The 16,717-nt window shown below is 39.4% G+C and overlaps 1 protein-coding gene and 1 long non-coding RNA gene across 2 annotated transcripts; one reads left to right on the top strand and one right to left on the bottom strand.

The window, feature by feature from the left end:
- The first annotated feature begins 4 nt into the window (after positions 1 to 4).
- On the top strand, positions 5 to 16,690 carry LOC115348376 (nucleolar RNA helicase 2-like). The gene is made up of 15 exons (XM_030030976.2): positions 5 to 178; positions 815 to 1,081; positions 2,406 to 2,481; positions 3,204 to 3,382; positions 4,963 to 5,080; positions 5,983 to 6,168; positions 6,728 to 6,873; positions 7,875 to 8,024; positions 9,769 to 9,930; positions 10,699 to 10,818; positions 11,618 to 11,691; positions 11,876 to 12,035; positions 12,340 to 12,474; positions 15,200 to 15,244; positions 16,125 to 16,690. The coding sequence occupies exons 1-15, from the start codon at positions 74 to 76 to the stop codon at positions 16,329 to 16,331; spliced, it is 2,130 nt and encodes a 709-aa protein (XP_029886836.1). The 5' UTR covers positions 5 to 73; the 3' UTR covers positions 16,332 to 16,690.
- LOC115348377 lies at positions 10,686 to 16,267 on the bottom strand. Its single transcript, XR_005933508.1, has 4 exons — positions 16,177 to 16,267; positions 12,743 to 12,832; positions 10,948 to 11,046; positions 10,686 to 10,763 (listed from the first exon to the last, which is right to left on the bottom strand). It is a non-coding gene; the product is annotated as an uncharacterized LOC115348377 (long non-coding RNA).
- Positions 16,691 to 16,717: the final 27 nt, after the last annotated feature.

Raw genomic sequence — 16,717 nt, 5'->3', positions numbered from 1 at the left:
CGGGTTCTGTTTCTGTCACACAGCGGCCGGCGGCGGCACCGGCGTGGCGCGGCGCGGCTACCGGTGTGCGGAGATGCCTGAAGCCGCCCGGTTTAGCGCTAGCAGCGGGGCCGAGTCGGATCCCGAGTGCCCTATGGAGAGCGAATCAGCCCTGGAAAGCAGCCGGCGGCGGCACAAGGTACCGGGAAGGGCTCCGGGGCCTTTCGCGGCCGGCTACGGCCTGGCCGCGCCGCGCAGCCTCGCCTCGCCTCGCCTCGCCTCGCCTCCACGCTGAGGCTCGTGTCCGGCGGGTCTCGCCTCGGGTCTCGCCCGCCCCGGTGGCGTGGGCCGGGGCGGGTCTGCGCGGCGTGGCCACGGGGCGTGCCCGCCCGCCCGGCCGGCCACGTGCGCGGCGGCGGCGGGGCCTCCCGGGAGGAGGTCGGCGGGCTGCACGGCCTGTGGCGCCGGGCCACGGCCCCCGCCTCGTGTCGGGACGGCCCCGGTGGTGGTGGGCCTGCTGGAGCACGCGTGTGACCGTCCTCGTCGCGCAGGGGCCCGGGGAGCGCTGTGGGGTGCACGCTGCGGGGTGTGTGTGGGGGGGAAGAGTCCCGAAAATGAAGGCCCGGGTGTCCCGTGGTCGGGAAAGTGTCTCCTGCAGGCACCCGCGGCGCGGCGGGAAGGGAGCCGTTGCCTCCCCCCCGCCCCCCCCCCGCCGTGAATCACTAGAACATAGACTTTTAGTTTTAACTGTCCTGCAACATCTTCTCTGTTCCGTGTGGCTTGGATCACGTGCGTGTATTTTCATGTACCGCTGTGTTGCTCTGCGCCTTACCAGAAGGAGAAAAAAGAGAAGAAATCTAAACGCCATGACAAATCTCGGAGGAGAAAGACTCAGACGGATGAAAGTGAGCAGTCGGAGGATGAAGTTGATTCCCCGAAACTCAAGAAATCAAGGAGTAGAGTTAAACAAAACGGTGCTATGAGAGAAGAAAGCCCGGAGAACACGAGACTATCTTCCTTAAGCGTTAAATCCACCCACAGAAAACGGCACAATAACTCTAGTGAAACGTCAAGTGGTGACGGTGACAGTGATCAAGAGCAGGTAAAACTAATGATTGATTTAGTTACATTTAGTTGATTTAGTGATGAGTCTAGCTTTCAACTCCTGCGTTGCAACAACGTTAAATTTAGAACAGGTTATTTTTCCTTTTTTTCCCTCCCTATCAGTGGAAAGACCACTGTAAATTTTCAGGGTTTAAAGCTACTTGAACTGTCCCTTCTGTCGACTATTTGCAAAAATTTTAAATACTGGAAGTCCTGAAGTTCTAGATCAGCGCACCATGGTTTTCTCACTTCAACAGTCTGGTACTGTGGTAGCTGTTGGCAGAAGGACAAGCTGCAGTGAGATGGTGCTTTAATATGATTCAGCATCATTAGATATGATTGTCATTGCCACAAATGTAGTTTAATTGAATTCTTTTTGGTATTAGGGGTACTCCTCTAGTGAAATAAGAATTACTTGGTTTTAGCTAGTGGAAGAAGAAAAGTTACGTATTAATATGTTTTTATGTATCATCTTTTTAAATAGTAGCTGTTAACATGGTAAGATGGTCCTTAATCTAATAAAATGTGATGTTGTAATGTTTGTAAGTCTTTTTAAGTCTTTCTGTAGGAATGTTTTTATTTTGTCTGACTATTTCTATTTGATTTAGGTTCCTTTAAAATTGCTTGACATGAACCACATATTTTTTTTAAGGGAAACATCTTGCTGTACCTAGGATTTGTTTTGAAAAGTCTTTATACCTGTATGTTCTGCTGTTGTCTGGTTTTGTTTCTTGTTCCAATTGATGCTTCACAAAGCATCCAGGGTTTCCATGGTTTCCAGGGTTAGCATTCTTTCCTCATGCTCTGCATTTTAATCACTGTGCTGTTAAAACGTATATGGAAGTAATGCATTACTGAGTGGGTAAGTTTCATGCTCTACCTCATAATGTTATTCTTTTGGGGATCGATTTCTGTATCTGTAAATCACTGTGCTGTATTAATTGGGAAGTAGGAAATAGGCTAGATATCAAGCCTGATTCTTGCACATTACAACATAATCTGTTAGGCCGTTGGTAATTATTTAAAATAGAATGTTAAAATTTAATTAAGAGTTCTCAGAGTTTTAATTTGGGTGTTTTGCGTTTACAGGGTTATGCCATTTGATATGAAACAGTCTTAACTTAAATTACAGATCACTTTTGTTTAACTTTGAAATATGATAGTAAATAAAACAAAGAATGTTCTTTAGCTGCAGCTGTGAACTGTCAATGAAAATTTGACCCTTGGGTATGACACCAGTGCCTATGCCATTACCTTGAATTTTCTGATGGTCATATGATATTCACATGGAACTTATCTGATTTTTTTTGTTTACCTAACAGGAGATGACTGAAGAACAGAAAGAGGGTGCTTTGTCCAATTTTCCTATTTCCAAAGGGACTGTTCAGCTTCTTCAAGGTAAATTTCTTGGCATGATGTGACCACAGAAAGTAAATGATCTCTGTCATGTGTTTTTATGTTCAACGTATTCAATCAATGAGCTTTGAGATGTGCTCTGCTTGTGCATATGCAAGCACAGATGCTATATAGAAGGCATATTGATTGCCTACTCTAAACACATCTCTGAACATAGACTTTTCTGTTTGCAGTATTGCCCAGTTTAGCATTTACAGTAAAATTTTAAATGACATAAGCTCAAAAAAAACCCAACTTAATATGTGGAGAATTCTTCAATTCAGTTATTTCAGTGTGAGTAAAGGAAAACCAGTTATATTTAGTATCTTTGACATTAGTTTGTGCATGACTTAGTATCAATTAAGAGAAGAGTAGAAGTGGTTTTGACATATGTCTTGTTTGAAAGGAAGATATTTTCATAGATAGGTGGGGAGTATTACATAAATAAGGCTACAGTACTTAAAGGCTTTCATTAAAGGCTAGTAACTTCATCTGTCCCAGCTAGACCTGTGTCTGGGGGTATGAAGTGGGAAAATAAAATGGACAGTCCCCGGGGCACTCTTTACAGATGACCTCTGTGATTAAATAAACCAGTGGAGGTGAGAATAGAGTCCTGACTTACTTTAGAGTTGATGGAAGTTCTGCTTGGGATAACTTCCTCTGAAGAGTATGCAAGAACGCTTCTAAAATGATCTCATTAAGGAAGTCTGTTGAAATTGTCACAGCTCGAGGAGTGACGTACCTGTTTCCCGTGCAAGTGAAGACCTTTGACCCAGTATATTCTGGCAAAGATGTAATTGCTCAGGCACGAACTGGAACGGGGAAAACATTCTCTTTTGCTATTCCCTTAATTGAAAAGCTTCAGGGAGACTCACAGGAAAGAAGAAGAGGCCGTTCACCAAAGGTAACTACGCTTACTTAGAATGCTGCTTTTGCTTTGTCTTATGTCAGAGTGATTCAGAGTTTTAACCTGCTGGAAAAGTTCTTCAAGTTTGTGCAGGGATAAGCTAACCTGTGTTAAAGAGTCTTTGAAAATTATGTTTGTTGGGCTTTGCCTGCATCCTGTGCTGCCTCATACCCTCTGATCAAGAGTAAAGAGCAAAATAGCTCTATCCACTTGTCAATTCCTTTTTCTGCTTACAGGGAGACTGAAACTACAGGTGTTCAACGTGTCCCTATTTAATTTTGTTCAGTCACCTTACCTATTCAGGTCCAGTGGTTACTGGATGCTTGTTTTTCTCCCAGATTAGTAACAGATTAGTGACTTTTTCTGATCAATAAAAGCTGTCTACTTAAACGTGTTTGTTTAAACATGTAAGTAGTGGGATGTTTTAAAAATAGACTTGGTTTTCACTAGGACCGCCACCAGATATTGAAGCTTCTGCTCCAGAGAATGCAGATTCATTATGAGCTCTCTGCATTCTGCTAGGGAATACCATGTATGTTTCTTCACCAAATTCTTATGATGCCCTCCAAAACTAGATAGGCCAAAGCTTATTGTATCCCCATTAATAGTGCAATTTCTTTTTTTTTTGACAGTTTATTTCATCTTGTCACCCATCTCACAGATTACCTGAAACTCATTCCAAAACGAGTACTAGTGGGTTTATTTGCATCTGCCCATCATGTTGGCCGTCTGACTGAGAATGCTGGCTCTAGATTTGGCACAGTCTTGTGAAGAAGGGAAAGCTTTCTTTCAGGGAGTCACAAGTCTTAAAATAAAAAAGATTTCAGGCCTCACTCTGCCATAGTACACTACTACTTACATTTTTGTAATGTGTTTCAATGTTGAAAGAAGTAGCAGGGTAAGGATTTTAAGATTCCTTTTGTCAAGCCACTGATGCCAGGTTTGAAAGCAGTACTGCAGTCACACGTTAAAGTAAATCAGTTAAAACACCTAGCTAGTAGCTTGTCCATCATGTGCAGTGAAGCCTGTGTATTGGAAGAGAGAATGGCTCCTTGGTTGCTTCTGTGGGGATATCAGCACAGGCTCCAGAACCATGCTGAACACCAGCTTTGCAGACTGAACATATGTTTCCCCAAGTCGCAGGGAAGCTGAGAAGCAGTTCATAGCTCTTTCTTACACCTTCTCACAGGACCGTGAAGCATTACCGAACATGCGTAAAAACCTTTTATTACCCAAATCCTTCAGTCTTGTACTCAAACAGCATATGCAGATGTAGAAGAAAACTTGTAGCTGATCTGTTCAAGAGCTAAAGTTAAATAAGATTTAAGTACCTCCTGTCCATCTCATTTAAAAAGAAGTTAGCCTGGCCTAAATGAGTATGTGCTGAAGGAGATTAATGATGTTACAAGAGACTTAAGCAGTGTGTTTCTCTAATCTTTGCTTAGATAACTATTTAAACCAGATTATTTTTTTTTAAATTATGTAAATGGTTAGACCTAAACTAATGATTAGAAGTCTAGTGGTTTCTTGGCAGAAGCCATGCTGAGAGAACATCTGTTTGTCTGTCTTCTATCTAGGTACTAGTTCTTTGTCCAACAAGAGAGCTGGCAAACCAGGTTGCTAAAGATTTCAAGGACATCACAAGAAAGCTAACGGTAGCTTGTTTTTATGGAGGAACTCCGTATAATGGACAAAGTAAGTGACATTTACCACTAATAATTGAAATGTCGATTGACTGACATATTTGAAACGTGCAGTTGGGTCCTTCCAAACACACACGTTTAACTCAAGAACTGGAGAGTATTCATGGTGAATTTAGTAGGTCAGAACCAGATCTTATGGTAAGAAATAACCGTAGCTCTCAATTATATTCTTGATGTTCCTTGTCTACTTGTGGACTTTATTTATAAAGTGAAAGAGATTATACTGTGTGTATACAGAGTATTTGGGTTTAGGTTCTTGTAAACATATTTTCTTTAAAAAAAGTTTAGTCTTAGAGCTGTGAGTGGGTGTGGGGTTTTTTGTCTGATACGGAATATTTAGAGGATTTTTAAAGTGGAGAAGAATTTCTTTATTGTGACAGCATAATTTACCATCTTCATGGTTGTAAACAAGGGAAATGAGAGCAGGAATGAGAATAAGCCCTTTCATCGTAACATCTCTTGAGACATCAGGGATGAATTTTTTTTTTTCCTGCAGAACTTCAGGAAGGAGGTGATTTCAGTAATTTGGATAGTCGAATTATTTAAGTCGAAATTTTTAAGTTTCCAATTAAAGTAGACAATTTGGGAAGAGCTAACTGTTTCCAAAGTATGTTAAAAGAAGCTCTTGGTTTGCCACTTTATTTAAATCATGGGGAGAGGAAAGGGAGATGGGAAATCTTTTTCCTTCAGGAAGAGCAGTAGAAATTCTATCTTACCAGTTTTGGTTTTTTGGTATTTTTTTTTTTCCCCACCAAGTTTTCTCCTCACTTCTCATCATTTGTCCTCATTATATTTGTAAGGAGAATACTCATGAATGGTTACCATGTGTTTGTAACGTAGAGAATGCTCCCTAGTTCACTGCTAACTCCTCTTCTGCTCTTTCCTGTTTATCAGTTGATCTCATGAGAAGTGGCATTGACATTTTGGTTGGGACACCTGGTCGAATCAAAGACCATCTTCAGAATGGCAAGCTGGACCTGACCAAGGTGAAACATGTTGTACTTGATGAAGTGGACCAGATGCTGGACATGGGATTTGCTGAACAAGTGGAAGACATTTTACGAGTTGCATACAAGAAGGGTAATCTCTATTTAAACAAATAGTAGGAAATATTAGTAATAATTTAGTCTGCTAAAGTTCAGGTATATTTTTCTGAAAGTTGCAAGGTGGCTTTGTTTAAAAATGACTCAATACTATATATTGTAGGCAATGTACTGTGAACGCAATACATGAGGAAGTGTTGTGAAAGTGGGCATCATTCATAGGACCTTTGCAAAGCTTAAAATCCAGCAGCTAGGATTCTGTAAATAACTTTCTTTGGCACCTATCTCCAAGTCGTGCTTGGACTTCTTCCAGTTAAAAGGAGTTAGAAGCTTCTTACGCTTTTCATCGCTTGAAAATAGACAGGATTTTTGGTCATAGAAACTTTTTTCCTAACCTTGAAAATCTTTAGACTTTGTAGAGTATTTTTTCTCCAGATGTTGTTAATGGATAAATTTAAAAAGCAGATTTGCCTTCTTTATTTTATATACTGATATTTGACCTCATATTTTTAATAACCCATATAATCAGTTTATATACATCTGTAAGATGAAACATATGAAGTTTGTGAAACATTGTTTTAAAACTGTGTTTTAAGATTCTGAAGACAATCCCCAGACACTACTGTTTTCTGCAACTTGCCCACATTGGGTATATGATGTGGCTAAGAAATACATGAAGTCTAGATATGAACAGATTGACCTTATTGGGAAAAGAACTCAAAAGGCTGCTACGACAGTAGAAGTGAGTATTGAATATGGAATGTTTTCAGGCCTTTTCTCTTTTCCTTTGTGCTACAAATGGTCATCCCATCCTAAGGTGCATTATCAGAATGATGTTGAAAGTTGTTTTGAGAATTATTTTTTTAAGCATAAGGCACATTACAGCTAGTCAAACTCTTTCTAGTTTTAGGTTCTGTCTCTCTTCTTACAGCATCCGGTAACCATATAGACATCTAAGGTAGAGTGAGGATTCAGTCATCAGTTAGTTTTGTTGGTTTTCAGAGAAAACCGGTATCCGAATTTATCCAAGCTGGAAGCAAAAGGCACACATTAACGTCAACCTGGCTCTTTTAAATCACCATGGACATCACAGTCAAATTCTGCTGTTCTGTATACAGGAGATTTTTTTCAAACTTCCTGTGGTATTTTACCTCACTAGGCCTTTGCTTGCTGTGCAGTAAAGACCATAGCAAGGCATAAAATACATATATGCTAGAAGCCTGATTTAATTATCTTTACTTGACAAAATAAGATATTGTTTCTGCTTAAGTACTCCTTAGCAGTTACTTTGACAGATCAGTTGGACACATCATAATTGTATCAGTGAGATTGAAAGAATGTTAATCTTGTGCTTGAAAAAAGTTTTTAACATACTGTATTTGTATCACTTTATTTGACATAAAGCTTTGGTTGATAGAACTGTGGCAAAATCTTGCACCCCTGGCTATCCTCCAGAGAAATGGTGTAACATCTCCCTGGTTTTTTTTCCTTGCTTTAAAAAAGTGATTTGTAGACTGTCATCTTTTTTTCCTCTTGCTGTAATTATTTCACTTGATGTTAGACTAACTGTGGTGGATATAAGAGCCTTATGGATTTTGCACCTTCTAGGAACGTGAGTTAGCATATCTTGCCCATCAGGAAACTGTATAACTCTTTAGTATTTCTGGATTTTACAGTTTCAAATGTATTAAAAAAGAATCTTGTGGTTTTATGTAAGCTAAACACTGGAATTCTTTTCCATAGCATTTAGCAATAGAGTGTCACTGGTCTCAGAGAGCTGCGGTTATTGGAGATGTCATTCAGGTCTACAGTGGCAGCCACGGGAGGACCATCGTCTTCTGTGAGACCAAAAAGGAGGCAAATGAACTGGCTCTGAATGCTTCAATCAAACAGGTATGTTATAATCTGTATTAAGTAACAAAACCTGTCAGAGATGTATCAACCCTATAGGATGCCATACCTATGCTGAGTAAGTTTTAAAGAGAGACTTTCAAAGTGGATAAGGCAGGCTTTTGCAGGTGGTCAGATAATTTCAAAACTGCCAAAAAGAACCTTTAAAAAAAACCCCGACAAACTGGTTGAAAGTTTACAGCGTTACACTCTTGAGGACTAGGCTGCACTAACAGATATGGGGCTACAAAGGACTTTTTTCTTAAAATAAGAGTTCTCATTGGCATTAAATGAAGCAGTTGTGAATTAATTTTTCTGTAGAGAGGACTGTCTTGGGTTAAAAAATGGTAGTAGACTTAGAGAGCTACTAGGATAACAGGTCATGGTACTGGAATAGCAGTTACTGAGCTGTGATGCTGACGCTAATTAGTGTTGTCAGTGGGGGCGATTAGGGTTTAGAGCTGTAATATAACAGAGGCTGTATTTGTAATTTCATTAAGATGTTTATTAGCTGTTATGTAGAGTTTAAAGATGTATACACAGAAAGAATTCAATCTGCCATCTCTTGTGAATGACCTCTAGTGTATTCCTGAGATTCGTGGTATGGCCCACTCTAGCCCTGGTGGAAAATAACTCGTTGATGTAGTGGTGCAATGTTTATCATGTGTAGTGACACTGGCACTGCATGCTCGGGTTTTGGTGGTGGTATCACAGCAACTACGTTTTCTGTCTGTGTTTTCATTGAGGAGATGGGTTAAGTTATGTCTAGAAAGCAGTATAGCATTATGTTCCCAGGGAAAGGAGAAGCTTTTTCATCTGCCACAACTGTGTTCAGGAGTGTTTCTCCCACACTCCTAGATGACCTCAGTAACAGCCAAACCTGAGCGTGGAGCCTTATCCTGCATTACTGGTGGTGGTAGTGATACCAAATCTTGCATAGGCAATGCAGAAGTCTGATCTTGGCATGCAAGAGAAGGAAATTACTTAGATGTTCCTATTTTAGCATGTTAATATTTACTAATAGAATATATGCCTACTCCATTTACCTGCTGACGTTAATCCAAAACTGTCTGAAAAAAAATTTTTGGATTCTGTGCTGACCCTGGCATTGTTAGCATTTTTTTTCAAATCATTCTCTGTTTACGTGTGGAAAACATGGTAGCCGTCTACAGGCAAGCTGTGAAATGTGGAGAAATAAAGAATTTTTGTATGTTTGGTCTTCATACTTGTTATTGCTGTGATACACAAGGACTTTCAGAATGTTTGGATTTAAAAAAAATATCTTTGAAGCTGTAGTTCATTTTTTTGGGGCCACTTATATTTTAGTCTTTCAATTGGTAGTGGGGGAAATTAATATATTTGGAGAAGATGTCTAAATGAATACTAAGAAGGCCTGAGAAAATTGTCAATGACTGTTTTGAAACAGCTAAGCCTTGCATAGGTGGTGTGGATGGCAAGTTAGGGCATAGTTGTTTTCATAGGTCACAATAATTAGAGGTGGAGATAAGACACATGTTGCAATTCTGTTTTCCTACCTTTATTTCCTACTTTTGTCTTTGAGGTATATGAATAAGAAGTACTGAGTAAATATTGTAAGACACGTAAAATATGAACTCTGGTAATTGAGTTTTTCTGTATCTTTCTGTACGGTATCTATCAAATACCAAGATATTGTACCCAAAACTGACCATAAAATGGAGCACTGTCTTGGGTTTTGGTACAGTCCTATAATAATACTGTTTTTCAGGATTGCCAGTCGTTGCATGGTGACATTCCTCAGAAGCAAAGAGAGATCACACTGAAAGGTTTTAGAAATGGCACATTTAAAGTTCTGGTTGCAACCAACGTAGCTGCCCGTGGTTTAGATATCCCTGAAGTTGACCTGGTTGTACAAAGTTCACCACCAAAGGTAGGAGATGGTTATGTTGGGTGTCTTGTAATAATTTATAGGTTTGTTTTCAAGTAGTAAATGCTATCAAGTGATAATATTCATAAAACAGAGTGTACCAGCACTGCATTTAAGGGTAAGGAATGTCCTGATACACAGTAGTTTCTTAGAGGATTTTTTCAGAGTGCTTCAGTCCCTAGTATGTTTAAAGATGGTCTCCTTAAAATGCCTTCCTTTAAGGCTGTTTAAAGCCTCTCCCTTCAAGGCCATGTGTGGTGATTGCAAGTCTGGAAGCAGTGAGAAGTGAAGAAAGGCTGTTTGTCTTGCAAGAACGATTCACTAAGTAGGGGCATATACGAGGAGGTGACCCCAACAGTGAGAACGCGGGCTGAAGTTAAGAGGGTTTAAAAGAAATAAGATAATTTTTCAGTGAATTCGCTATTAGTATCTGAGTAATCGTGCTCAAGTTGATATGCAGGAGGCTGAGTGGGATTGTTATAGAGGTATACAGGCTCAAAATGTTTTCTCATATTCTCTGTTGTGATGCCAAAACAAGACTTAGTTGATTCATGCTCATGGTTCTGGCTTTCAAACCATGATTTTTACAGGGTTATGGAAAAGCTTATTCGTTTGACTTCAGTGAAACAATGGTTTTGAATTTAATTCTCTGATGCAGTTATTATGTATTGTTGAGGCTTAACTGTAATAGCTTCTACTAAGTTATGTGAATGCAATGAATTGATTAAATTACAATAAATTAGGTAAGTCATAAGGCTATTTATTTTGAAGGATGTGGAGTCCTATATCCATCGTTCTGGACGCACAGGTCGGGCTGGACGAACTGGGATCTGTATCTGTTTTTATCAGCGAAAGGAAGAACATCAGTTAAGATATGTGGAACAAAAAGCGGTAAAGTATAGTTTTCTTCTAATCATGAGCACTCAAATCTAATATGTTAGCATGTAAAATCTTCCTCTTTTGTTCAATAGTTCAGTTACAGAATATAGCTTATAAAGCACCCATTTGAGGTTCAGTTACCTAGCAGAGTTTGGGTACACTGTCAATTACTGTGGAGTGGGGAGCGCGCTGCAGATTCTCATGCCCACGCTTTTTCAGCAAATGCCAGTGAGATTGTACCTGTGGAAATGAGAAAAAGCTAGCAGGATTTCAGTTTAATGTTCACCCTGGCTTATCGTCTGATCAGTGGTTTGAATATGTGTAGCTTTACTGAGAACTGTTACTTCCATTTTTGCACTTTGTGCACTGTTCCATATGGTAGTTTTCTCACCAGTTAAGTATTCAGTTGAGATGAGATGGTTTAGTCTTGGCACATAAAACTCAGACTTACATTTAGAAAGGCTGTGTAACTTGTACGTTAATCCAAGTAGATCAGACTAAAATTAATAATTTAGAATTTGCAGCACTACTTTCCCCTGGAATCTGCCAAAATGGTCTCTATTTATTTCAGTTTAAGGTCACTGGATCATTTAAACTGACCTGGTACATAAAATGCTTTTAAGTGTTACCCATTTCACTGTAAGCTTAACTTTGTAATTTTCCCTAGCAAAAGTTGGGAGTTAAAAGGTGAAAAGAAGAAGAAAAATTATAAATTTAAATGCTTGTTTCATTGGAGTCCAACACCGTTTCTTTAGAACTGAATTATTTATGGTTTGCAACTTTAATCTGTATTTTGCTTTTTAAATTTCAGGGCATTACATTCAAGCGTGTTGGTGTTCCTACTGCAACAGATATAATAAAGGCTTCCAGCAAAGATGCCATCAGGTGTGTTCAGTGACTCAAGCCCTGTTGCATCTTCCTTGTTCAGAAGGGCTGTTTGGATTGTTCATTGCCGTCTCTCTGAACTGACCACTCTTAAAAGTCTTGGACTGCTGTTTTTCTTCTATTCCAGAGCCTAGTAAATACTAGTGTATAATTTTTTCTTTTTATTTTTGCTTTAATTACTTAGGTGTCTTGATTCTGTTCCTCAAACTGCTATTGAGTATTTCAGAGAACCTGCTCGGTTGGTAATACAAGAAAAGGGACCAGTTAATGCTCTGGCTGCAGCTCTAGCCCATATTTCAGGTGCTACTTCCATTGAACAGCGCTCCCTGCTGAACTCAGATGTGGTAAGGGTGTATGGTTTAACATTTGAATCTGAAAAAAACCCAACACACCTTTGTGTTGTTTAAACAGAGAATTATTTGTCTCCTTATGATTTTGTTTATGGGAACTGTACTTAAGCCACTAGGAACTACTGATTTAGTTAAAAGCAAGAATATAGTGGCTATAAATATACTTGCTCTCCCGTAACAGTATCCACTTGAAAACTTGGTTTATAAACTGTAAATTAGCAGGTTTCTCGTGTCTGATAGATGTGCTGAAGCTTGTTCCTCTGACTGAATGGAGCATGCCCAATTTCTTACTCCTTAGGGATTTGTTACAATGATACTACACTGCTCTGAAGAAATAAACAATATGAGCTATGCTTGGCGAAGACTGCGAGAACTGTTGGGTGATAATGTTGACAGGAAGGTGAACAGAATGTGTTTCCTCAAGGGAAAAATGGTAAGATTTCTTTGTATCTTTGCTGCTGAGCTCTTCTGGTTGTAGCCTTTTCTCAGCAATTGTCAGGGGACATATTTGGTCCTTTTTGACCCGTTCCAGGCTCTGTTGATAAGGTCATGACCGATAGAAGGATGGGCCTCAATCTGTTTTATTAGGGCTTAGGCATCTCAGGGGCTTAGGGCTCTGCTCCACTGACATGCTAAGGAGGTAGTATAATGCAGGATATAGCATGGCTATAGGGATAGCAGAACAGGTGAAAGGTACGAACCATGTTTACTGTGCCTTAATGACAAAACACAGAACAGGATTTCTTAGGGCAATCAGTTCTGATGGTGCATGTCCATTATATTTCTGGTACCTGAAATGGAAAGATCAGAAAGTTACTTTGTACTTAGGAGTGTTGCAACCACTGTAGCAAAGCTCACTGAGAGACAGTTACTTTAAGCAAAATGGATTTCCCTCCCTCTTCTTGTCACAGAATTTGTATGGGTCTTCACAAACATGAAAATGTGTGATCAAATAGTCTGTCCAGGATTATTTGTGGTGACACAGAGGACAAGGAATGCTTATGTCCTGCTTTTGCAGGTTGTTAGGCATTATTCCTGATTTGCTCCATCTTTGTTTTTTTCTGGGTGTATTTCTTGTTCCTCCACATACCCTGATCAATAAAACTGTAGAGAGATGCTGTGATCTTGATGACTTAATTAATTTACGTGCTGTCAACACATGCCATTCTCTTATCCCTTATTCTGCTCTTTTATTTTTCTGGTGCTTTCACACACCTAGATTGCCATGCATACTTCACTCATATCTACGATGAAGTTTCCATCACAGAGACCATATACCACGTGTTGTTACAGAGAGCTACTCCATTTGTGTTTCCCTGTTTTTGTATGGTTTAAGGTGGTGTGGGATAGGGATGACAATAGACAAACTAAAAAGACCCCAAAACAGTTTGAAGATCAGTTCAGAGGTCACTTCAGAGGCAGGTGTTGAATGAGCTTTTATGCAGAGATTTCTAATAGAAGCATCGAGATTGCTATGAGTGCAGGTAGAACGTGTGCCTTTTGGAAGTATCAAAAGGAGAAAGATGTAAAAATGTCAGGTGTTGATGGCACCTAGTTTAGCAAATCATCAAAATCACAGCACATCTATATGCCGATACTGAGCATACCCAGACTTGGTAAACCAGAAAGCCTAAAACAAGGGACAACCTGCACTTGAACAACAGTTTAAAGACTTTTTTTTTTTTTTTTTTTAATAAAACAATTCTTGTCTTAGGTGCTGTGTGTATTCTCTTCTACATTCCATCTTTGTGTAAAAGTTAACCTGCATGCCTTGCTGTATCAATTTCACACGTAGTTCACACGGTTTCTTGGCCAGACACTTCTGATTTTAGATTTGACTTGAGGACACTTCTTTATGTCAGTGAACTATTTTTACTATTTCCATCTCTGAAATTTTTTCTTAATGTGTCCTTCACGCTTGATATTTGATATTGTGTTAATTGGCAAGATTTATTTTATTGTCCTTTCCCCTGTCTCTTTATCACAGCATTGTTCTGTATTTGATGTGTAGAACACTGTCTCTGGATGGTTTTCCCTGCATCAGATTTGTAATTCTCGGTATCCAGATTGCTTATTCAGACAGAGAATTGTCTTTGTATTATACTTAATCATTCAAGTATTTTAACTTCAGATTTTGAGTCTGAACCTAAATATTCAGTTTAGTGGGTGTATACATGTCATGGTTTAACCCCAGCTGGCAACTGGGCACCATGCAGCTGCTCGCTCACTCCTCCCCTCTCCCAGTGGGATGGGGAGGAGAATCAAAAAAAAGAAGTAGAACTCATGGGTTGAGATAAGAAGGTCTTAATAACTAAAGTAGAATAAAATATAATAATAACAACAATAATAATAATAATGAAAAGGAATATAACAAAAAAAAAAGACACAGATAAATGAAATAAAATAAAAGACAAGTGATGCACGATGCAATTGCTCACCACCCTGCTGCCTGATGTCTGAGCAGCGATTGGCCCCTCCCAGCCAACTCCTCCCAGTTTCTATACTGAGCATGATGTTCTATGGTATGGAATATCTCTTTGGCTAGTTTGGGTCAGCTGTCCTGGCCACGCTCCTTCCCAGCTTCTTGTACACCTGCTTGCTGGCAGAGCATGGGAAGCTGCAAAATTCTTAATATAAGCGCTACTTAGCAACAACTAAAACATCACTGTGTTATCAAAATTATTCTCGCACTAAATCAAAACCACACTGTACCAGCTACTAAGAAGAAAATTAACTCTATCCCAGCTGAAACCAGGACAATAAATTTCTTAGTATAGGTTAAAACTTCTGATTTGAAAGGATTTACAAAATTAGTAATGCAGAAGCCAGTAGACCACAGTTTGGGATGGAGAGGGTTATAAGCTTCTTGTTAAAGAGCAAGAAAATGTGATTTGGAAGTCCTGGCTATGCAGAGGAAAGAAAAATGTGTATATCTGAGGAAAACATTAAGGAAGTGCAAGTATTGGTGTTTTGAGAAATATTGATGCAACTCTCTCAAAGTTCAAAGATTTTGAAGTATCTTAAATCTATTAAAAAAACACTTTGAAATGTAAACCTATTTGTTCTAGTACGTAGATTGTAGGGTCTTTTTTTTTGTTGTTGTTGCAGTCAATTAAAAGGCTAGACTTGTATCCATTAAAATTATTCTCTCTTTTTAGGGTGTGTGCTTTGATATTCCTGCAGCAGACCAAAAAGAAATAGAGGTAACATTCATTGAATTTTCTGGTTACAGCAGACTGTAGATGAAACTGGCTGGACTGGGTTAGGCAGAAAACATTTCGTAGCCTGTATCCTGTCTTTCCTAGTGGCAAAAGGGATGGCGTGGAAGGAATTTCAGAACAGAACAAGCATACAGTGTTCCTTTCCTAAAGTATTCCCCTGTCTCCAAAAATCTGTAGCTTGAAACTTGCAATGAGAAGAGTGGTTGTGTGAATGATCCACCCCTTGTTACTGCTGCTGGATTAATTTTTGTAGGCAAGGAGTTTCGTTACACTATAAAATCCACTTTTTCCTATTCCCTGCCCCCCATTCTTTTCACTCAGAATTCTCTCCATAGAAAAGTGAATTCCAGGTTCCATAGAAAAGTGAATTCCAGGTTTTTGTTTGGCAGAATTAAGTGTTCCCATGCCAAAATTCCCTAGACTTCCAATCCTTCCTTCAGGTATTTCTCCCTTAGTGCATCTCTGTACTCTCATGCCCTAGCATTCTCACTCACTCCTAAAACAATGTTTCATTCTGGATTAGAGGGGGATTGAGGGGAGGGTGTGGATTTGTGATCAGTAATAATTATAGTGATATTCTTAATAAATGAAAGGTGGGGAAAGAGTTTGCTGCTGCTGCTGCTCTGTAAAGCTCTAAGGTGGGGTTTCCATTCTGTTCTATAGTAGCTGAGGTGTACTCAGACAGCTGTAGCTCTTACGCTTAAAAGTTTGAAACCCATATTGACCACTTTAGTGAGAAACTTGAATCCCCTGTATCAGCTTATAATTTTGCCTTTTCGGTTGAGCAAATTTAGGAATTATGAAATACCCTGTATTTGCATTCCTCGAATTTAACTTGCTATGTCTGACTTGATTTCAATAGGCAAGATGGGAAGATTCAAAACAGTGGCGTTTGTGCGTGGCAACTGAACTACCTGAGTTAGTAGAATCGCAGCGAGGAGGAGGAAGTGGTGGAGGAAATGGCCGAAGCTTCTCAAGCTCCAGGAACGGGCGGCGTGGTAGCTCTGGTAGAAACAGATTCAGAAGCAGAGGCCAGAAACGAAGTTTTGACAGAGCATTCGATCGTTAACTTCAACAATCCAGAAGTGGAAAAAATGGGACTGCAGTATTTTATATTACAGTAAAATAGGCTATTCCTGTGTGTTTGTACCACTTGGAGAAATCTGTCATTCAGATTTTTTTTTCTCAGTACTGCTTTGGTCATAAAAAAGAGCCTGTTCACTTTAAAAAACACAAGAAAAAATAAAACTTACGGTTTCCTTTATTTCTCATATCGCCATTTTGACTTTTAAGACCTAAATCTTTATTCCAGAGTATGGCTGTCGCATTCAAAACTGTAGCCTGGCTCACTGTGTAATATATAGATCTTAACTGCTGGTCAACCCTGTACATTTTTCCAGAAAAATAAAATATTATTTTACAAGTTCATATTCTGTTACAAGGTTTTAAAAGGTG

The sequence above is a fragment of the Aquila chrysaetos genome, chromosome 11, assembly GCF_900496995.4.
Source record: "Aquila chrysaetos chrysaetos chromosome 11, bAquChr1.4, whole genome shotgun sequence".
Classification (NCBI taxonomy): domain Eukaryota; kingdom Metazoa; phylum Chordata; class Aves; order Accipitriformes; family Accipitridae; genus Aquila; species Aquila chrysaetos.
This window is presented reverse-complemented; position numbering and strand designations above follow the sequence as displayed.

Excerpts from the sequence above, each read along its gene's own strand:
- LOC115348376 (XM_030030976.2), top strand. The coding sequence starts at position 74 with ATGCCTGAAGCCGCCCGGTTTAGCGCTAGCAGCGGGGCCGAGTCGGAT. Across the intron at positions 2,482-3,203 it reads GACTGTTCAGCTTCTTCAAG|CTCGAGGAGTGACGTACCTG; the intron begins GTAAATTTCTTG and ends AAATTGTCACAG. Across the intron at positions 12,036-12,339 it reads CCCTGCTGAACTCAGATGTG|GGATTTGTTACAATGATACT; the intron begins GTAAGGGTGTAT and ends CTTACTCCTTAG.